This window comes from Bombyx mori, chromosome 23, assembly GCF_030269925.1.
Source record: "Bombyx mori chromosome 23, ASM3026992v2".
NCBI classification, from domain to species: Eukaryota; Metazoa; Arthropoda; class Insecta; order Lepidoptera; family Bombycidae; genus Bombyx; species Bombyx mori.
In genome coordinates, this window is record NC_085129.1 from 16375874 (window position 1) to 16393419 (window position 17546).

At 38.8% G+C, this 17546-nt stretch overlaps 1 protein-coding gene across 4 annotated transcripts in view; it reads left to right on the forward strand.

Moving 5' to 3' along the window:
* LOC101736679 (choline/ethanolamine kinase) overlaps nucleotides 1–17546 on the forward strand; it is a 42814-nt gene that overhangs the window by 21091 nt on the left and 4177 nt on the right. For all 4 annotated transcript variants that reach the window (XM_021351062.3, XM_012694339.3, XM_021351064.3 and 1 more), the window contains 6 exons: nucleotides 7340–7461; nucleotides 8941–9115; nucleotides 10266–10418; nucleotides 14177–14356; nucleotides 15161–15290; nucleotides 15860–16176. In XM_021351062.3, the coding sequence (XP_021206737.1) occupies nucleotides 7340–7461; nucleotides 8941–9115; nucleotides 10266–10418; nucleotides 14177–14356; nucleotides 15161–15290; nucleotides 15860–16176 (1077 nt within the window). The remainder of the gene's footprint in view (nucleotides 1–7339; nucleotides 7462–8940; nucleotides 9116–10265; nucleotides 10419–14176; nucleotides 14357–15160; nucleotides 15291–15859; nucleotides 16177–17546) is intronic.

Below are 17546 nucleotides of genomic sequence, written 5' to 3' on the forward strand. Positions count from 1 at the left end.
AAACAATATAAAAATGTAATTAAAGAACAGTGTCTCTTTTTCTACAGTAAAATAGTATTTTGATACTAATTTTGGCATTGGCATCATTGGCCCTACAAAAATTTTTTTGTGGTAGATTGATTATGTAATGGCTTAATCGCCAGGTTCTAAGTGGTTTGTAGATATTAGTGAGTGTCCAAACAGCATAGAATGAGGCAGGAAGTTGTCGACTATGCATGTTCACCATCCTTACCTACACATTCCACATGAGGATAATCTATATATGTATGAAATTTTAATCACAAAAATTATAACATATTTGTAGAATGAGCAAATAACCGCTTAGTTCACTTACTGTCGAAACAAGAAATAGCCACAGACCAAAGATCCATTGGAACAAAAGTAGATGGATTATTGAAATGATCTGAAGGCAACATTCACACATTGTAGTGATTTCGAAATCATTATACGCCCTCAGTAATTAAAAAAATTAAGGGGACAGGAACTTAGATAAGAATATATAATTCGACTATTTGAATCTGTTTAATATATGACGGAGTGTCGTCTGACCAGTGGTGATGAAACTGTGAAGTATTTGTAATATCGGAGACCAAAAACTTTTATTTAGTCTATATTAGTCTATAACAACAATTTTAATTGTGAGTATAACTCTCGAAAACCGAAAAAAATGCTATCTTATGAGATTCTTTAGTTAGTGACTTATGTTCGACCAGTTAACCAGTGTATTTACTTCTGATATATCAGATTGTTTAGTTCATTCAATTACTTAATCCACTATATTATTATAACACTTGGTTTTTATGGCATAGATGGCTGAAACAGCTGAAGACCCTTTGTGCGTTAAGTGGTTACTAGAGCTTATATATATTTTTTATTGCTTTAATTGGTGGATGAGCTCACAGCCAATCAGGTCTTAAGTAGTTAACGGAGCCCATAGACATTTACAACTTAAATGCGCCACACACCTTGAGATATAAGTACTAAGGTCTTAGTATAGTTGCAACGGCTGCCCCACCCTTCAAATCGAAACGCATTACTGCTTCACGGCAGAAATAGGCAGGGTGGTAGTACCTACCCGTGCGGACTCACAAGAGATCCTACCACCAGTAAAAATACCACCAAATAAAATACCATACCAAATAAATATAATAGTAATTTACCACTGGTAAATATACATCATAGCATGACTTTATCCACCTTGTGTCAACAGATCAAAGCCTGAATTTTATAGTATAACAGCTTACTGCCTATACACTTATTTACTTATGCATGTTTACTAAAATATTTGCTGGTTTGATTTTTATTATGCTATTTTATTCTTTAACTGGGGATTCATTCTGTTTGATGTCATTCTGGGGAGTCATTCATAAAAATTTGTACTTGCCAGCAGTATTTGAACACTAGCTTATTTGCATCACTCTGTAAGAATATTCAGGGCATCTTATTCTTTAGGGCAGAGATCGGCAAATTTTGAGTTGTAAGAGCCAAAAATTACTATTTACAAAATTTCTTGTCAATAGTAAATAGTACTTGCACAAATAATTTCTTTTGATAAAAAAAAAAACAATCTAATTATTAATAGAAAAATATCTCTTTATTCTTATATAAGTAGTGTTTTTACAACAAATTGGATAATATGTATATGGTATTACTAGATAATCACTTATTATTTAATTAAAAAATGAAAACAATTAAATGTTTACTTACAATATTAGGCTGAGAGATAGAAATGGTGCTCAATCCTCGTTGGTCAATTCAGAACAATGTTTTTTTTTTTTATAAAATAATATTTGCGTATGGAACTAAAGAGCCACAGTTTCATATCCAAAGAGCCAGATGTGGCTCGCGAGCCGCTTGTTGCCGACCCCTGCTTTAGGGTATGATTCGGTTTCTACTCCAAATTAAGTATTTTTAGGGTATTTGTTCTTGTCTTGTAGTTACTGATATGTATAATACAATCAAGATAATCATATTTTTTACATCAAGTTATGAGCGGTACTGTCGACTCCCAATCCATCCTCAATAAATTTTCTTTGAAGGTGCCATCCAGGTTACCTCGTCGCCCCGTTGCTTTTTTCAGCACCCGCTTTAGCAGAACCAATCTAGGCAAGCACTCACCTACTCCTCGTCTAACTATCCTTTATAATAATCTAGTTAGAAAAGTTGAAAACCTTGACATATTTGGCGATTCCCTTCCAATATTCAAGAACAAAATTATAAAAAGTTGTTGATGAACCTCAGCCTTGGTCTGAGTACTCGGGTATTACTGTCCTTGTTGTCTTTCTTTTGTTTTTAATTTTTATTATTATTAATAGTATTGTTAAATCTCTATTGTGATATATTAATGTAATGCATGCTGTGATTGCCTCTTAATTAGAGTTGCAGTTATCAATTGCTCTATACATGTCAATATTATTTTATGTCTTACTGTAAACCCTGTCGGTAATCCTTAAATAAATAAATATTCTAGATTCTGATAATTCTAAGAATCATCAGAATCTAACAGACATCAGAACTGTTGAATGTAGATTACTATTAACTAATTTAACCTATTATTGAATTGCCTGTTCACCTGCAAACATCATGAGTTAAAGATTTAAAAAATATATAATACAAATCATCATAAATAGCACTTCAAGATACGCTTAATAAATGCTTAAGAAACAAATGGAGTGCATCAATTAAAACAGTCATATTTTTCAAACTACATTTGTTAAGGTTCATTAAGAACCGGTCAATTATTATTATTGATGCCAATCTTCATTAATGCGTCTCACCTTTAATTGAACTGATGAGTGCATACAATGGTGTTAGTCATTAAAATGAATTGTCAAACAACTTCAATGATGACATTTATATTTCCTTTGTAATACATAATACAGAGAAATCATTTAAAAAAAAACACGTGTGGCATTCGGGGACTACCGCGGTAAAACTATTGCATAGCATTTTTTATCAACTTATGCAATTATAATTAGACAATAATAATTTAATTTTAAAACAATAATAAAATAAGACCACGCTATATTTATAAAAGCGAAAATTTTACTGTCCCCTTCACACTCATAAGATAGACGGCGCGAGAGACTACACAGACTCTCCACAAGCCTCGTTAGAAGAAGGACATGTCATAGCGCTCGGGAAACACCGTAGAGGGGAACTCATAGTTTTATCGGAAAAGTGTTTCCGGGAGTTTTGAAAATAAGTAATTTTATAGATTTTACTTAACATTTATTCTTGTATCGAGCACAATTCAGTGAAGCAGTAATGCGTTTCGATTTGAAGGGTGGGGCAGCCGTTGTGACTATACTGAGACCTGAGAACTATATCTCAAGGTGTGTGGCGCATTTACGTTGTAGATGTCTATGGACTCCGGTAACCACTTAACACCAGGTGGGCTGTGAGCTCGTCCACCCATCTAAGCAATAAAAAAAAAAACTTATATGTGAATTCTACGTTTTGTACATCTCACTTAATCCTTAAAAGAAGTCCAGTTTTAGGTTTCTGTTCAAATGTAACCGAATTTAAGATGCGCCATATGGACTTGCTAATTTAAGTATCATAAGTATTTTTAGGTCGTATTTCTCGAACGCATTGAAAACAAAATCGACCCGCAACACCGCCCTCAGCGTCAATGGGGGGGCGTTGATCCCGCACGTCATCTGATCTTGATAGGCAAACGGATGACAATAACAATACAATCTTAAAAATATATAAAATTTTAATGTTGATCCATCATAATCAAAATGTAACCCAACCCGATAGGTAGGGTTAGGTAACAATTGTTAGGATATATTCTACGGTGCAGTGAAAATATAACCATCGTGAGCGTCCATCAGCAAAAACAGGTAGCTGTTGCCGAAATCAGCTTCGAATGTCTCATCGTTAATCTATGGTTAACTCGTCTCTTTATTGGCCACGAATGACGTCACTAGTAATAAAATAACAGCATGAGTATCTTGGGTTATTGACCCTTTTAGCATCAGACTTTCGCAGATATGGGCGCATTTTTAAATATGACCTTAGTTTATCTTTATTTAGGCATATATGTATAATTTAAACTGTCAGTATTTTGCAAACCAAAATTATAATTCTAAAAGCGCTTGTCTTCCTCATTTTTATTTACGCTGCTGAGACTTACTGGTTGTTGGACCTCTTGTGAATCCGCGCGGGTAGGTACTACCACCCTGCGTATATCTGTCGTGAAGCAGTAATGCGATTCGGTTTGAAGGGTGGGGCAGCCGTTTTAACTATACTTGAGATCTTAGAACTTATATCTCAAGGTATGTGGCGCATTTACTTCAAAGATGTCTATGGGCTCTAGTAACCGCTTGACGCCAGGTGGGCTGTGAGCTCGTTCACCCATCTAAGCAATAAAAAAAAAGAAAAAAGAGACCTGTGTGCTTAGTGCGAGTTTTAACGTTCTCGATAGCGTAAAAGTTAACTCAAATTTATATGCAATTGGAACCGCGCAAACGTAGGCAAACGTTCCGACTCTATACTTTGAGTTAACTTTTACGCTATCGAGAACGTTAAAAAACTCGCACTAAGTACACTGGACATTATGAGAAAAAGAGTATAGATGTTCTCAAAGTATGGCGTCAGAGAAGAATGCTGCAAATATCGTGGACGGAGTTCAGAACGAATCAGTTCTACAGGAACTAGGAATCAAGCATTGTCTATCCCCTATCGTTCAGGGTAGCATTCTCACTTTTTTCGGACATGTATGGCGACGGTGTGACGACTCAGTGGAGGGCCTTGTGGTGCAGGGCATGATTGACGGTACAAGACCGCGCGGCAAATCACCGTTTTGGACCAACCAAATAAAGGCAGCTCTAAACGGTCCCGTCAACGAGTGAGTGCACAAGAAGGGCCACGGTATGCGAGGAATGGCGACGTCTTGTGAACCGCCCGTTAGAGTGAAGCTGAAATAGCCTCTCAAGGCTATCAGCATAGGTAGGATAAAAAAGTGAAGCGCCCCACTACCCGAACTGATGATCACAACCACTCCGCCAAGAGTGCTAACGACTAAGAATGTTGCAAAACCGACAAAATATCAGAACCTCCTTAAAACAAAAAGAATCACTTAAATAACAGTATTTATGAAATGAATGAGACTTGAATACGGAGATTGCTGTAATTTTCCGCAGAGCTATTAGCGATAATTGCGTAATCTTAAAACATTATCGGCTCGTGCCTGCCTGGGGATCCAAATAGATTAGCTTTGAGATTAGGGCCACTACCTTCGACTTTGTATCTCGTATGTGTATAAATCGATTATTTGCGTTGTCTGACGTACATTTGTGTCCAATAAACTTCTATTTTATTCATGTATAAGTCTTCGATTCTGAAGTTAATCTAGCTACAATTTGCAGAATTTTGAACGCTTCTTTGTATTTTAGTATCCCTGAACTCCCAAGCCCTTTATGTATGGGTAAGCATGTCGTGATGTTTTCATGATTTCCGGTTACAAAGATCCGATTGAAACTTCCACCTCTTTGATCGGCGCAATGTTAATGTGACGTCTATAGGTCCATTTACCCCTCTGCCCCTCCACCCATTGAGTTCAAATAAAAAATTTCCGGGTTTAATTCTGCACTTTAAAAGTAAAGGCTCGGATCAGCAATGAACAGAAACCTTTTTGTAATCGAAAATCCTTGTAAAATGATGTAAGCTTTAAAATATGTGTTGAAGAACGCGTCTGAGTGGGTATATATCGCTATCTCTCTCGCTATGTAATGACGATGACGTCATAAAGATGCAGTTTTTTTTTTTAATCTGCCGTAAGTTTTCAAAGGTTTTTAAATTACTCGCTTTCTGAGCGTACAAATTTTGCATAAGAAAACATTGTGGTAATAATGATCTTAGAAGAATTAGTACACGGCTCCTTTGAAGATGTAACTGCTCAAGGTGGTAGCTGCAAATTTTCGCTGTCATGTTTTCGCTGAAGTCTTGAACGCTAATACTAAATTAACAAAACCTTGTCTGGAATTTACACACTTTGCAATCTAGCAATCACTAAATACACTATGGGTGTAACACTATAATTACCCAAGATAATCCCCTTATCATTATTACTTGTCAAAGCGAGCCCCGATTAACTCTTGATAGCGGATTTGATAGGTCTATCTAGAACTTAATTGTTTCGGCCTTATTATCGCCCAGATAAGGTAGATCCCTCTGCATACGTGCTATGCAATAATGCAAGGTCAATGCACCGTTGTTTAAAATCAATCCGTTTATTACGATAAAAATATAGTAATCTAATCGTCGTATTAAACGTGTTTTGTGACTGAAACAGCCTATATGTGTAACTACGTGGATTAGTACCGGATTCTTGATTTTTATTTTTTATTACTAAGAGGGGTGGACGAGCTTATAGCCCACCTGGTGTTAAGTGGTTACTGGAGCCCATAGACATCTACAACGTAAATGGGCCACACGCCTTGAGATATAAGTTCTAAGCTCTCGGTATGGTTACAACGGCTGCCCCACCCTTCAAACCGAAACGCATTACTGCTTCACGGCAAAAATAGGCATAGTGGTGGTACCTACCCGTGCGGACTCACAAAAGGTCCTACCACCAGTAAAATTGTGATTCTTTGACACCAGCAGATGATTGATAAAAGAGATACCTAAGCGTGGGTTGGATATGAAGAGGGATGAATTTACATGCATAGGGCTTTGGGACGAGGCGGTAGGCGATACAATGATATGAACATAGTCGAAATAAAAATGGTTTATTTAAAAAAGAAATTCATCGAAGAGTAAGACATTGCGTCTACCCGTGAGAGGGTAAGGAAGATTGGTAGGGGAGGTAGTTTAAGGGGCATAACCACTTCGATAAAGCGGTACGATATGAGAATCCTGTCATCGTGGCCGCCGGAAACTACATAGCCGATCCTGCGGACCAAATGATAAACAGTCGACGTCGCCTAAAACACGTCATTTCGGATTCTCCCGATCCACTAACGTTGCTTTTAGGTACCCCAAGCACCGGTCATCGTTCTCGTCGAACCCGTCGCTTGCGACGAAGCGCTCGGCGAGTAAATTAGCCCACTGAGTTTCTCGCCGGACCTTCTCAGTGGGTCGCGTTTCCGGTAGTAGATTCTGCGAAGCACGGCTCTTGCTAGGGTTCGTGTTAGCAACATCGTCAGATTTGAGCCCCGTGAGCTCACCTACTAGTTAAGGTTACGCTGAAATAGCCTCTCAAGGCTATCAGCTTAGGTAGGAAAAAAAAATTGCCACCTCTTGCATTCATATTTCAAAATCCAAGTATTCGTAATAATAAGATAGGTGTATACTATCCAATCGATTTACCTTATATGGATTGTTCTAGAAACTGCAAATGTGCGGCACGGAAGCGGAAATGCGAGAAGTCGCCGCCCGAATCTGCAGGAACTACCTGCACGGAGCGTGGAAGAGCGTGGATCCAACTGAATTGGAGTTTAGGAGGATCAGGTATCTTTTTTTTTATTTATTGCTTAGATGGATGGACGAGCTCACAGCCCACCTGGTGTTAAGTGGTTACTAGAGCTCATAGACATCTAAAACATAAATGCGCCACCCACCTTGAGATATAAGTTCTAAGGTCTCAGTATAGCTACAACGGCTGCCCCACCCTTCAAACCGAAAGGCATTACTGCTTCACGGCAGAAATAATAGATAGATAGAATAGGCAGGGTGATGGTACCCGTGCGGACTCACAAGAGGTCCTACCACCAGTAACGTGGTACGGGCATGTGATGGGTAGAGAGAAGATGCATGTGACTAGGAGATGTATGGAAATGGTAGTGCAAGGTAGAGGGGGAAGAGGTCGACCCAAGAAGACATGGATGGAGTGTGTGAAAAACGATATGAGAGAAAGAGAGGAGTGAGTGTTGAGATGACGGCTGATAGAAGAGAACAGAAGAAAAAATTGTGCTGTGCCGACCCCACCTAGTGGGATGAGGTGGAGAAAAAATAAGAAGATTTCAAAACATTCCACTTGGTACATAACTGAAGCGTTGGAACATGAATGGGACGATCGAGGTCGCCGGAAAACTACAACGAACCGCATTATCAGTAAATAAACAAAGTTTACCGATAATTCATTTCGTAATTATTACTTAGAATAATTACCGCTCATAAAGTCACTATTGATACTGGCGACGTTGGCTATACACTCTTCGTTTAATATGTTTTTAATACGCTTTTATTAGCTTCAGACGTATGTATGTTGTTAGTATGTAACGGAATTTTTGAACATGATTTTGACCCCCTACAAAACGTCGGATTAACTCGAAATTCGGTATACTTATTAAGGACCGGTGACAATTCAATACTTAAAAAAATAATTAAAAATTTAAATTCAACTATTTCTTAGTTAAATAATAGTGTAAAAAACTAACAAAATACGCTTTTATAGAAAATAAGTTTTAATAAATTTGAATTAAAAATTGTGTAAGAAAAAAAAAGCGTGGGGTGCATGGTATCAGTAATTATAAATATTTTATGAACAGATATGAGTAGAAGGGTTGTTTTAATAATATCCTGAAAAGCAACCCACGCTTTTTTTTTACAATAAAATCATTTTTTCTTACTTACTTATTTTTAATTCAAATTTATTAAAATTTATTTTCTATTTTTTAGTTGGATTTTCTATAAAAGCGTATTTTGTTAGTTTTTTAAACTATTATTTATTTTTAATTTTTTAGCTGAATTTCAAGTTTTTCAATATATTTTTTTAATATTGTATTGTCATCGGTCCTTAATAAGTACCTATACCAAATTTCGAGTTAATCCGACGTTTTGAAGGGGGTCAAAATCATATTCAAAGATTCTATTACAAACATACATACGTCTGAAGCTAATAAAAGCGTATTAAAAATAGGCGGATATTGAGACTATTGTCCTGAACCCGAAACATTAAACTTAACGACACGGTCTCATCTCGTGCAGCGGCGGTCTCTCGAATTTCCTGTACTACGTGGCGCTTCCGGAAGACCCGTCGAAGCTCTGCACGTTCACGAAACGCGAAAGCTCACCGGAAACCGAACTGGAGACGGCGGCCAGTAAGCTAGTCAAGAAATCGATGGCCAGATCGAATTCTTTCAGCATCGAAGAACCAAAGAAGGTGATTATGGTACTTTTGTTGTTTGCCGCATCTATGCGTTGATCCGTCCAAGGTAGGACCCTCGTAGACGGTGTTGGGACTTCCTTTTCCTTATTCCTTCGTCAATCCCCTATCCACGCCATCTGTTGACACTATAATAAAAACTACGCGAAGAGAGTATGTAAAAAAACTAAAAACATGGTGCCGGTGCAAAAACGATAAAATTGTGATTAGTTGATCAATCAGCACATATAACTCTCGCCAGTGAGAAAATTGAATAGTGCATCAACGGAGTGATTCCTAAAACTTATCCTTTTCTCAGTCCCAAACATATCTAAATTCAAAACAGACGGTATCCATATATAAACGAATTTATGTAACGATCCATGTTAGTACATATCGAGGGGTAAAAGGTTATTTGCCGGTCATCGTTCTGGTCGAAACCGTCGCTTGCGACGAAAGGGCTCGGCGAGTAAACTAACCCACAGACAGCGCACTGAGTTTCTCGCCGGATCTTCTCAGTGGGTCGCGTTTCTGATCCGGTGGTAGGTTCTGCGAAGCACTGCTCTTGCTGGGGCTGGTGTTAGCAACGTCAGGTTAGAGCCCTGCGAGCTCACCTACTTTTTAGGGTTACGCTGAAATGCCCCCCTCGAGGCCATCAGCTTAGTCAGAAAAAAAAAGTCGATTTGGTTTAAGCTACATTTCGCTTAACACGCGACATTTATCTTATTAAACTCTAATTAAAAGTGCGTTTTATTTGTTATTAGCATCAACAGTTCAATGTTTCTAATTGAACTTCAATTGAGTTTACGGCATTCAAATAGCTGAAAAAGTTTTTTGTGCTGATATTTTTTTCGAACTTTAAATGGCTCTCCTGTAAAGTTGCCAAAAAGTCGCTTAAACGAAATAGCCTTTCCCTTCACTATATACCTATATATTCACCTTTATTATATACTAGTAAAAGGTTTATAACATCTCACCTGACATTATTATTATTATAAACATTTGAACACTTAAATGTTTGATTTTCAAATACTAAACGATGCCATATATCACAGTTTTATCATTCATTTATTTCGAAAAGAACAAAAAACCATCACTATACCATAGTGTGATATCATGTTTGATCATCAAGTGTGATGGTGAATAAACTGTACGAATTCTGCTGCAGGTATTGCTCAGGATATACGGCCAGGTCCACGGCGAGAGGGCCATGGACGCGATCGTGACGGAATCTGTCATATTCACTTTGCTCTCCGAGAGGAGGCTGGGCCCGAAGCTCCACGGAGTCTTCTCTGGCGGGAGGATCGAAGAGTACATACCGGTGAGTTTTTTTAAGCTATTGCATAGCTTTTGAGCGCGGCGACCGAATCAAGAAATTCCGTAACGAAAATAAAACCTAACGCCCCCTCTTCGCCTACCATATAGGTCGCGTTCAACACATTCACACGTTGCGCTTGTGTAGTGTTTGTGAATAAGCGCGCGGCGTGACGTCGCACTGCATGCGCATCATGAAAATCTGCCCATCTCTCTCTCGCGCGCGGTCTAGCTTATGAGTGTGAAAGGGACAGTCAACGTTTTGCTTTTGTTAATGTTTATAAATATAGCGTGGTCTTATTTTATTATTTTTTTAATATTAAGTTATTAATGACTAATTATAATTGCATAAGCCGATAAAAATGATATGCAATAGCTTTATCGCGGCAGTCCCTGAGTGCCACACGTGTTTTTTTTTAAATTAATGTATGCACAAATCGAATTACAATCATTACAGTACATATTAGCTAAATCGTACAAGCAGTACCTAGATCTAATCTGGATTGCAATCAAAATGGTATGTGCATTCAGCAAACCCGTATTAATGTACATAGCTTTGGTTATTCAAAAGAAAATTACAAATTACAAATAAAAATAAAATTACGAGTTCCAGGAAAAAAAAAACCAAAAAAAATATCGGTATCCACGTAAGTAGACAACAATACAACTAACACAAACGTTATATTGATAATTAGCCATTGTTTTGCGGCAGGGAAAGCGTTAAATTCTCCAAATTCACATCATCATCATTCTCCTGCCCTTCTCCCAGTCATGCGGGGTCGGCGCAACATGTTTTCTCCTTCCATACTCCTCTATCATGTACCATTTCTTTGCTCACTCCCCTCTTACATATATTGTCTTTCTCGATTCTTCGATCTCTTCGATTTTTGTATATTGGAAACAGTGGAATTCAGTGTGTGTGTATATGTGTGTTGGGTTGAAGAAAGCTAATGAAATAATTAATTGGTTTTCTATAAAATCGGTTTGCGGACGATAATTTTACGTGATAACGTTATAAAGAAACATTGATGAAAAATTACATATGAATTTATGAATTGGATTTAATTATTATCACTGAGTTATCATTATTTTGTATAATACAAAGAAGGGCTTAATTGAAAAATACAATTTTTTTTCGATAAATTAACGCTTGGGTCGATCGTTGGTCTCTATCGCTCGTTACGCGCTCTCGCTCGCACGCTCAGGCTCAGCCGGAACGTGACACTTTTTCGTGCGTGCAGCCCGTTGTTCATCGATTTATAAACACGTCAATATGAAGAGTGTAACTAGAAAAGCAATAGAATCTAAACCAGTGATTTTTTAAATATTTTTTTTATTTATCTATTTGTTTATTCGTACTCATCGCAGTAACTACTGTAGGCACATTCATACGGTTTACACGCAGACGGGCATTAGTTGGAGTAGAATATTGGATTTGTTTCATGAAAATCGAATTCATCAAAAGTTATAATTCATTTCGATGATTTTTAAGAGTTAATTTTATCCTGTTACAACAGCAAGTGATAACAAAGACGAAAGTAACTAATCTGTCTGTTTGTGCACCGATTTCTCCCCCCTTTCCACTAACGGTCCTTTTAGGTACCTCAAGCCCCGCTCATCGTTCTCGTCGAACTCGTCGCTTGCGACGAAGGGCTCGGCGAGTATATTAATCCACAGACACAGCCCACTGAGTTTCTCGCCGGTCGCGAGAACTTTGTCGCGTTTCCGATCCGATGGTAGATTGTGTGAAGCACTGCTCTTCAACGCAACGACGTCAGGTTTGAGCCTCGTGAGCTCACCTACTCGTTCTGCGAATGTAGTATAACCCCTCGAGGTTACTAGAATAGGTAGGAAACGAAATAAAAACGATTTTGACGAAATTCGGCATGGGAATAGCTTAAGTTTGGAGGGAAAGAGTGTAAGCCACTTTTGGTCCAATCGCTAGGCGGATGTTGACGCCCGCGCAATGTAAAGCGTAATCGCGAATTACCCTCATTTCTGTTTTAACCGCAAAGGACGCCGATTCGATTGATACTTCATCTTTTAAAGTCCATGGGATTAGTCAAAAGGTTTGGCGTCCAGGATGAAAGGTCGTATGTTGATATAGTTATTTCGTACCATCGACTTTTGAGCAATATGATTAAGTAAAACATCATTTCTAGATATTTTTGTGGTCTTAATTAATTCTTTGAACGTGCCATCTTCGTCAGTGGATAGCGAGCGACTTGGCCGTGTGTCTACATTGGCTAATTAATAAATAAAAAAGGAAATGTTATTAATTAAAGGCCCATCTTTATCGGGCTTATCGCGCGGAGACCCAAATAACCCGAATTTGAGATACTTATAATTAAAATATTTTTTTGGATAATGTCGTCAAAAACAAAAGTCGTCATTATTTTTTATGTTATATGACCTTTTATGCCCGTGTTACTCGATTTGTACAGATAGCACAAAAATATGTTAAATTTAAATATAAATTAATACGATTATAAATTAAATTGCAAATAATAAAGCATGATTAGACATTATAAAATCTAGTTTCGATTATGATGTGTGAACTTGAATTAGGCTTGGCTTGGCGAGAACAGATCTCTTCCCGAACCAATGAGAACTGAGCCGAGAATAATAATCTTTGAAGGAATAGTACATTGTGTGTGCACACGTGTATGCACGCGTGATGAGATGACATACTTTTTTCCCGCGGTGAGCATAAAATTTTTTCTCCTACCAGGCCGAAAGTTCGTGGAGTACCGAGCCGGGGTCCAGGGGCGAAGCCCTGGCAGGGGGGGAAGGGGGGGCGGAGCCCCCTCATATTCATAAAAATATTTAACTGTTTTTTAATTTTTAAATAAACTACTACTAATTGAATAAGAACTGTCTGGATGAACTCATCTTTGTTTAATACTTCAGTATTAAATTTTATTGCCTTTTGTTTATTTCACTTTTACACTAAACACTATATTGCAAATTACCCGAGCACAACAATGACGGAGAATTTTAGATGCGTGAGAGCAGACGTAGACACTAACGCGCATGCGCACTTGTACCCAGGGAGGAAAAGTTAGACTTTCTTCCCTGTACAGCGGGAGGAAAACCGAACTTTCGGCGTAGGTAGGAGAAAAATTAATTTAATATTCGACGGGTGAAAAGCTAGTTGGGTTAAGCGACATTTTTGCAACTATACAGAAGAGCCATTAAAAAGATTAAAATTAAGAAAAAAATATCATAAAAAAAACTCTTTAGGTATTTGAACGGATTAACCTTTATTGAACTTCAATTAAAAACATCGAACTGTTGATGCTGATACAAAATGAAACGGACCGTTAATTACAAAGATAAAGGTCGTTTAATCCAAATACCCTTTCACCTCTCGATGTTATAGTATAAGATATATAGTATAGTTATAGTAGTTGCTTGAACTTGTTGTTCTTTTACTGGTGGTAAGACCTTGTGTGAGTCCGCACGGGTAGGTAACACCGCCGTGCCTATTTCTGCCGTGAAGCAGCAATGCGTTTCGGTTCGAAGGGCGGGGCAGCCGTTGTCAGTATACTTGAGACCATAGAACTCATATCTCAAGGTGGGTGGCGGCATTTACGATGTACATGTCTATGGGCTCCGGTAAACACTTAACACCAGGTGGGCTGTGACGTCGTCCACCCATCAAAGCATTAAAAAAAAGTGTTTTTTTGCTGTCGGTAGTAAAAAGCTTTGATTCATTTGAAGTTGTAATGGTATCGCGGCTGCTGATTTGCGAATCATTTTCAGGCCAGACCTCTCTTGACCCGGGAACTAGCCGAGCCTGCCCTCTCTATGAAGATAGCCGAGAAGATGGCCGCCATACATTCGATGGATATTCCTCTGTCGAAGGAACCGAACTGGTTGTGGAAGACGATGTGGAAGTGGCTGAAGATCTGCAAAGACGAGAGGCTGAATACCGTCGGGAAGGTAAACGCGACCTGAACCCCGGGGTTTGTTCTATTAGAACCGTCTACTGAACCCTAATTAGATGACACAACCTTAGGTCATAGATTTAGATATTTATATCAGCAGTTTCATGAGTGAAGTCATGACTTTTTTGTGTCCTTGTAGGCAGACGAGCATACGGCCCGCCTGATGGTGAGTGGTTACCGTCGCCCGTGGACTCCAGCAATGCCAACGGCAGAGCCAAGCCACGTAGTCCATGTTTCAGTCAGTCTATTCTCATCTATTGCGTTAATCAGTTGCCTAAGAGTCCCTTCCTCCTTGTAATACATAAATAACTCGATAAACTTTATTTTAATTAATTTAATTTCTTTTTTAAAACGACCTCGGAGAGGGACTCTGTAACAGTTCGATGACTCTGTTAAACGAATATAGGGCTTGAGGTACCAGTCATTATGGTCAAATTTCGTTTGTAGGAAAAAAAGCAGTACAGGTTATGCAAGATCCTGTTAGGATGAATGAACATGATTATAGACCGTCATGTACTGGTTGGTAGGACGTGCTGTGAGTCCGCACACCCGCCCTGTCTATTTCTGCCGTGAAGCAGTAATGCGTTTCAGATTGAAGGGCGGGGCAGCTGTTGCTCTATAAAAACAGAAACCTTGTCGATGTCTACGGGCTCCAGTAACTAGCCAATTAGCTCGTAAAAGCAACAAAAAAAAAACAATATTGAAAATTCAAAATGGCACTTGTTTGTTTGTTTCTGCCCTCGGCCAATAGATGGCTCTCGGTGTCACAGTATTAATATGTGTGTGTGTTTTTTAACAGAACGAAGAAGAACAGCGTATCATAAAGCAATTGAAGTCGATCGATTTCAACAAAGAGATTGATTGGCTGAAGAAGTTCCTGGCTACGGTCGAGTCACCTGTCGTCTTTTGTCACAACGACATGCAAGAAGGTGCGCCGGCAACTAATATATAATAATACATATACATATATATATGTGTTTATATGTCTAGTGTGAACCAACAACATATATTTCAGCAGTCAATAACAATAACAAGCAAAGACAGTACAATTTCCTTGTCTGTTCAACTTTTTTTAATATTATTCATTGACGAGATGATTGTTCATTTTGATTCGATAACGAAATAAAATTTTGAATGTTAAAGGAATATAGGTCTTGAGGTATTTGTAAAATCATAGCGCAGATTATCCAAGATATTGTTAGAAAGTTAGAACATGATCATAGACCATGATGTACCCAACAGGCCTTATTTCGCTTCAAGAATAGGCACGAAGGTGTTGTGTATCTATGAGAGGATGCTTCCAATGCGTCCTACCATCGATTAACGTAACCCAAACAGACTCCAAAAACTACCAGAAACAGGCTCCAACCACTCAGCTCTGAAATGAACTCAAAGATGATTTGTGATAGCCACGACACGTCCATGCCTGACAAGAGCTACTCCTTAATCCTTGACACCGATCATAGACAAGCCATTAAATACTCATTTTCGAACTCAGGCAACATTCTAATGCTGGAGGACTCTGCCAACGCCGACGACGAAATGACCACGATCTTTCAAGCTTATGACGTGGAGCACCACAAATCGAGCAAGGAGAACTACCACCTCGACGAGATCTCGTCCGACAGCATCTCCAGCCACATCTCGGACAGCGGCGAGCCGAAGCTCTTCCTCATCGACTTCGAGTACTGCGCTTACAACCACAGGGGCTTCGACATAGCGAACCACTTCCAGGAATGGGCCTACGACTACACGAACGACGCGCATCCGTTCTACCACGAGTGCCGGGACGACTGCCCGACCTTGGAGCAAAAGGTGAGACGAGATCCTGGTCTACTTTGCCCGCCAAAGCTACCGAAGGTTTTATATTTATATGGAAGCGTGAACGTTTGGTCTGTGCTTGTAAAGAATTTGTCGGCGCTATATCCATCGACCGTTTTCTTTATGAAGTGACTGTTTCCTTAAAGTCAAATTATTTCTCACTCTCGATAATATTAATTTTGATAGGCTTTAATGTTAAAATGTTTTGGAAAAAAACGCAATGTAATGTTAAGTTCACACAGAGGTCGTCGACCTCGTCGATAACTTTGCTATAGATTGCGTCCAATGTAACGCTAGTAAAATGTTTTCTATTAAGCTGGTTTTGAAAGTCTTAAAACGCTATCTGCGCGCCAGTGTTGACTATTGCTTAACTAGTTAGCATGAGTCTATCGCGCACTGGATCGACTGCGTGTTTTTCTTTGAAATTTTTTTCGAATTTAATAGTGCGCCAATAATAACAATAAATCATAAAAAATACACGAAAAGGCCATAGAAGTTGTTTTGTCTCTCATTAATAGATGGCGCTGCCGAAACGCCTTTGTCCCTGATTAATAGATGGCGCTGCAATATGTATATATTAAGGAGGGTAGTTTTGCAAAAAGGAATCATCGTACACTGACATCTAAAGCAAACCGGCGACTGCTAATATACTTTTTGAACTCTTTAATACATAATATTCAGTAAATCAAGATTGTTGTGACATCGAACCCTTTTCCAGTTCAATTTCTAAAATTAATTAATCGAGGCGGTCTAAAACAATAGACTTGGTTCACGGTTCGAAATGATTTCTAGATTTAATGTCTAATGTGGCAAGTGTGGGTCGGTACGCGCGTCCTGCAGGTCTGTCTCGCGAAGCAAATATAGAGTTTAGCTCGGAGGAGTGGTAGGGCAGTGGTTGTGCATAATCGAGAATGCGACCTCATGTCTGTGTTTTTTGTTTTCTTTTTATTGCTTAGATAGGTGGACGAGCTCACAGCCCACCTGGTGTTAAATGGTTACCGGAGCCCACAGACATCTACAACGTAAATACGTTACACACCTTGAGATATTTTATAGTTCTAAGGTCTCAGTATAGTCACAACGGCTGCCCCACCCTTCAAACCGAAACGCATTACTGCTTCACGGCAGAAATAGGCAGGGTGGTGTACCTACCCGCGCTGACTCACAAGAGGTTCTACCACCAGTAAGAACCTGTGTGCTTATGTAACATAACCGTGTGCTCTTAAAGTGGGTTTTGGTAGATTGTTTAAGATTGCCTTTGTGAGGGTATGCATTCAATTATATTTTGGTAGTTTTAAAATCTGGTACACGTGTCTTGTGATGCAAGGCGCAAGGGAATCGCTTCTGAACCGTTGGTAACGAGC